Raw genomic sequence first — 5980 nt, 5'->3', positions numbered from 1 at the left:
GTTATTCCACGGTGGTTTGTATGTGGTTTAGCATACAGGTGATTTCACGGTTGTTCGTGTGTGGTATAGCACACGGGTTATTCCACGGTGGTTTGTGTGTGGTTTAGCACACAGGTAATGCCATTGTTGTTCGTGTGTGGTTGAGCACACGGGTTATTTGAAGTCGGTTCGTATGTGGTGTAGCATACGGGTTATTCCCAGTCGGGTCGTGTGTGGTATAGCATACGGGTTATTGTTTATAGTGCGACTGGTTTTCTTCAGTTGAAAAGAGTTTTTCAGCTGGCTGACTGGTGAGAAGTCAGGTTTTCTTGTTGCACTATTAACTGTACATTACTGGTGTAGAATGGAGAAAGATCAAGAGTTTTCCATTGAGAAGTTTGTGGATTCACCCACAGTTGAGGAGTTGCTAACCTTGAAAAAGGTTGATTTGTTGCGTGTTGCAGAAAACTACAAGGTTCCTGCTGTGAAGAGTACAATGAAAAAGTCAGAGATTACACAGCACACAATCAAATTTCTTGTAGATGAAGAAGTATTTCCCCTCCAGGCATTGCGTAGCATATCAGGTAGTCCCCCTGGTGATGTGCAAGGGAGTGTAGAAGTACGTCTGAAAGAGCTTGAACTTGAGAAAGCGAGGATTGAGTTAGAGAGAGAGAGAGTTTCTCTAGAAAGGGCTCGTCAAGTCGGTGAGAGAGAGTATGGTGTAAGCGTCAGTGGTGGGCATTTTGATATCGCCAAAAATGTCAGAATGGTCCCTGAGTTCGATGAAGGAGATGTGGATAGATATTTCCTGCACTTCGAACAGGTGGCGGATAGCATGGAGTGGCCGAAAGAAAAATGGCCTCATCTTTTGCAGACGAAGTTAAAGGGAAAGGCATGTGATGCTTATGCTTCACTGTCACGCGAAGAAGCTCAGGATTATGCAACAGTAAAAAAGGCAATCATGAACGCGTACGCCTTGGTTCCTGAAGCGTACAGACAGAAATTCAGGAATAGTAGAAAACTAGAGTCACAGTCATTCAGAGAGTTTGCAAAAGTGAAGGAAATTGCCTTCACTCGTTGGCTGCAATCAGTAGGCGTGGCTACTGTTGAAGATTTGCGGGAACTTGTTCTACTAGAGGAGTTTAAGAGTTCACTACCTCAAGAGGTGCGTTCGCATATCGAGGAACGAAAAGTGAAAACTTTGTCGGTAGCTAGTACAATGGCTGATGAGTATACTCTGTCCCGTAGTCATGGAAACAGGTATGTAGGAAGCAAATATGCAGCTCCAAGTCGTCAAAGTGTTGGCAAGACAAATTCTAGCAGTAAGACAGATGTGAAGGTTGGTCTAGTGGTAGAAAATGAGACTGACAAGAAGGGTAGGAACACTGAGAAGCCTATTGTGTGTTTCCATTGTAGGCAACCAGGGCATGTGAAGTCTAATTGTCCCGTTCTGAACAAGAAAAAACAGGAAAAAGACAAAGAAAAGAAGTCTCATCCAAATGGATTGGTGAGTCGTTCGGTTGAATCGACAGGTGATTGGTGTGAACAAGTTCAGAGTGTGATTAAGTCGGCTGATCAAGACAAGATTAAGTCTCAGTATGAACCATTCACTTCTGTAGGCTATGTGTCATTGGTAGGGTGTGATGAAGCTAGAAAGGTTACCATCCTGCGAGATACTGGTGCATCCCAGTCATTGATTCTTGACAGTGTTTTACCTTTTGGGAAAACGTCGTCCACATGCACAAGTGTACTGTTACAAGGAGTAGAAGGAGGTTACGTTGAGGCCCCTCTTCACACGGTCGATTTGCAGTCAGGCCTAGTTTCAGGAAGGGTGAGCCTTGGTGTTAGGAAGTCACTTCCTATGGATGGTGTAGCATTGATATTAGGCAATGATCTTGCAGGAGACAAAGTGACTATTCCAGTGGTCAGTGCAGTCCCTTTGGATAAAGAAGGAAATGAGACAGCTGCATCGGTTCAGGAATTCCCTGAAGTTTTCCCAGCTTGTGTAGTCACACGTTCCATGTGTAGAAAATCAGAGGAGTCTGAAATGAAGGCTAGTCCAGAGGATATCAGTCTAGAAGGGAGTTTCTTCTGTCGGTTAGATGATGTAGAAGCAAGTAGAACCGCAGCATCAAAATCACATGAGATAGGGGATGAGTCTCAGCCTGTAGATGAAAATGAGATTGGGTTGAACAAGAGCTCTTTGATTGACGCACAGAAGAATGATCCACAGTTGGTAGCATTGTGTGATAGTGCTCTTCTGCCCCCCCACGGAAGAAAGCAGTAACTGCATAACTGCTGAGCTGAGATAAATGCGATTTTGTGTTTTTTGCAGATTCTTTAAAAACACAGAAACATTCAAAAATAATTTTGTGGTATGATTATGCACCATACCTAGTTGTCTAACAATACCTACGAAAAAATGATGTTTCCGTTATTTTTTAAATGTTATTTAGGAAAATGCAGTTACTGCGGTGGCTCACCCTTGATTCTGGGTAGTTTCCCCACGGAAAAAAGCAGTAACTGCAGACGGCCAGGAGTCTGCTGTTTTCCCCATGGAAAAAAGCAGTAACTGCACATGTCACATGACCATAGGAGGAGAATTGTTACCACCACCAGGTTATAAAGTTCTTCTACTTTCTGGTTAGTCTAGATCTATAAGATCTAGGACCTATCGCTAGACCTAGACTAGGTCTTGTAGATTGAATGGCATTCTGTGTAAAAATAAGGTAGACACCTATGTACCCTAATTGAACTTTGGAGTGCCCGGCCTGGCCCCTGACACATACCCTGGACTAGACAATAAAGTCAAGTCTCTTCGTCTTAGATCCTAGTCGAACTCTGACGTTACACTTAAGCTAGACTACAGATCTATGCCCAATGTTAGTGCTAGACCTAGATCTATTACGTTAGATTAGGCCTACTGACATTTTGTCGAACACTAAACAGTTAACAATAGATTAGAATCTAGATCTACTCTGTAACGTTAGATCTGGTAGGCCTAGACCTATTTTAAACTTTAGGGCCTAGGTGCCTATATCTAACATTAGACTAACGTTAGTGCATTAATACTACTAGTGCTCATCTCCCTTCAATATATTTTCAGCTCACCTAGATTTTCTGGTTCTGGCCAAAGCCATGGCTACCATGACTTTTCCTCTGCAATTCATGATAGATTTACAGGCATGCCTGGACCGCAGAAACTGTGTGACAGCATGGTTAGCACTGGCATGATCACTCAGACTGTACCAGACCTGCAATACTGTGCATGCAAGTGATGACTGTGATGTGATGCAATGTTTAGCTAGTTACTGTATGCTGCAGAATTTATGCGCATGCAGCTGCTGCACGCGTATTCTGCACTCTGAGCGCGCTGAGTCTGCCAGGTTTGCTAGTCTCCAGAAAGAAGCTTTTTCTACAACTTGTCATATGATTCCCTGCGGGCAGAGTCAAGTTACTGGTGAAACAATCTTTTTATATCTACTCCCCTAAATTATGGGAGAAACTGCTGTTTACATTGTTTAAAAAAAAAATAGTAGAAAAAATAAATGGTATTAGGGAAAAAATATACAGGAAGGACTATACAGAGTCTGAATGATAAAGACTAAATTGTTAGTTACTGCTTTCTTCCGTGGGCTTTGTTAGTTACTGCTTTTTTCCGTGGGGAAACTTGCAAAGTTGAATCAACTGGATGCAGTTACTGCTTTTTGCAAAAGTGAAAAATTGTATTTTTGGTCACTTTCATTTTTCTTTTTGCAAAACTGACCTATTAACATTGGAGAGCATTGGGTAAACTATTCATTTTTGCAAAAAAGTAAACATTCATAAAAATGTCAGTTACTGCTTTTTTCCGTGGGGGGGCAGTCTTGCTGAAGAAGAAGCACTGAGTGAAAGGACTTGCTACTATGTGAAAGGAGATGTGTTGATGAAGAATGGCGAGAAGTTCACCAAATTGTCATTCCAAGAGTATTTCGTAAACATATCTTGAGTGTGTCGCATGAGTCAGCTCTTGGTGGTCATCTTGGAGTCAATAAGACGGTTGACAAGATTTTGAAACATTTCTTTTGGCCTGGCTTGAGACGGGATGTTTCAGATTTCTGTAGAACTTGCCATGTTTGTCAAGTGGTGGGGAAACCTAATCAGAAGATTCCTCCTGCTCCCCTAAAGCCCATACCAGCATTTGATGAGCCGTTTAGCACAGTTATCATAGACTGTGTTGGTCCTTTGCCAAAGACAAAGGCTGGACATGAGTACTTGCTCACTATGATGTGCGCTTCTACGAGATTTCCAGAAGCTGTGCCACTTCGGCGTATTACTGCACAGAACGTTAGCAAGGCGTTAGTGAAGTTCTTCACAACGGTTGGCTTGCCAAAGGTGGTGCAATCAGACCAGGGTTCCAACTTCACTTCAAAGATATTTCAGCAAGTGATGCGTGAGTTGGGTATCAAATGTGTTACCTCGAGTGCCTATCATCCACAGAGTCAAGGCGCTCTGGAGCGTTTTCATCAGACGCTGAAGAACATGATGAGAACATACTGCTTTGAGGTCGAGAAGGACTGGGATGAAGGCTTGCCGTTGTTGCTTTTCTCGGTGCGAGAGTCTGTGCAAGAGTCCTTAGGATTTAGTCCCTTTGAGTTAGTGTTTGGACACGAGGTTCGTGGTCCATTGAAGGTCTTGAGAGAGAAGCTGTTGGGTGAGGATGAGTCACCTGGTTTGTTGAATTATGTGACCACGTTCCGTGGTAGGCTGACTCGTGCACGTGAATTTGCAGCTGGACATTTGAGAAACAGTCAAAAGAACATGAAGCAGTTGTTTGATAAGAGGTCCAGGGAAAGAATGTTCAGTCCCGGTGAAAAGGTATTGATACTGTTGCCCATTCCTGGTAACCCTCTGTGTGCTCGCTTCTCTGGTCCCTATGTCGTGGAGGAGAGATTGAGTGATGTGAATTACATCATTCAGACGCCAGACAGGAAGAAAAAGAAACGGTTGTGTCACATCAACATGTTGAAGAAGTATGTTGAGAGAAGTGCAGGTGAAAGTGCGAAGCCAGTCATGTATGTGGTAGGAGCAGTCCAAGATGTCCCTGTTCCCAAGACGAGGAAGGAGCTGATGAGATTCATCGGCATGGCCGGATACTACCGTCGCTTCTGCCATAACTTCTCGGATGTTGTGGCACCCTTGACTGATCTCCTGCGGAAGAACGTGAAGTTCCAGTGGTCAGCCGCATGCCAGTCTGCGTTTGACCAAGTGAAGGCAATCCTGTCGAGTGGTCCTGTATTGGCAGCGCCGGACTTCAAGAAAGGCTTCAGCCTAGCTGTCGATGCAAGCGATGTCGGAGCAGGCGCCGTGCTGATGCAAGCTGATGACGATGGAGTGGACAGACCGGTCTGCTACTTCTCAAAGAAGTTCAACGCGCACCAGCGGAAGTATTCTACCGTTGAGAAGGAGACCCTAGCGTTAATTCTTTCGCTCAGCCACTTTGATGTCTACGTGGGCAGCACAACTCAACCCGTTGTTGTGTGGACTGATCACAACCCACTGACATTCGTCAACAGAATAAGAAACAAAAACCAGAGACTGCTGCGATGGAGTTTAATCCTACAGGAGTATAACCTTGACATTAAGCACATTCGCGGAAAGGAAAACATTGTCGCAGACGCCCTTTCTCGTGCTTAATTGAGACATCTCAATATTTTGTCTTGTTGCCAGATGCAACATTTGTGCAAATGTATTTTATGTTTGTAACACTTTCAACAGGTGTCATTTTGTTTTGCAAGTACACAGGACAGTGTGTGTACATCATGTATATGTACGAGTGGTACATGTATGCATTTTGCATACACTATAATTGTGATGCCAACAGCATGAATGGCACTTTGAATGTGTAAATAACAACATGGAAGTATCTTCAGACATGTTTGTGTTAATAAGGAAACACAGCAAATTATATTTGCGCTTTGAGTCACTCAACAAAAGAAGACACTATGAAGGCTGTTTTAAG

The 5980-nt window shown here is 43.5% G+C and overlaps 1 protein-coding gene across 1 annotated transcript; it reads left to right on the top strand.

Moving 5' to 3' along the window:
- The first annotated feature begins 343 nt into the window (after positions 1-343).
- On the top strand, positions 344-5655 carry LOC140226714 (uncharacterized). The gene is made up of 2 exons (XM_072307154.1): positions 344-2215; positions 4147-5655. Exons 1-2 carry the CDS (start codon positions 344-346, stop codon positions 5653-5655), a joined length of 3381 nt encoding a protein of 1126 aa, XP_072163255.1.
- The last annotated feature ends 325 nt before the right edge of the window (positions 5656-5980 follow it).

The sequence above is a fragment of the Diadema setosum genome, chromosome 3, assembly GCF_964275005.1.
Source record: "Diadema setosum chromosome 3, eeDiaSeto1, whole genome shotgun sequence".
NCBI lineage: Eukaryota > Metazoa > Echinodermata > Echinoidea > Diadematoida > Diadematidae > Diadema > Diadema setosum.
The sequence above is the reverse complement of the archived record's forward strand: the minus strand, read 5'-3'. Positions and strand labels throughout refer to the sequence as shown.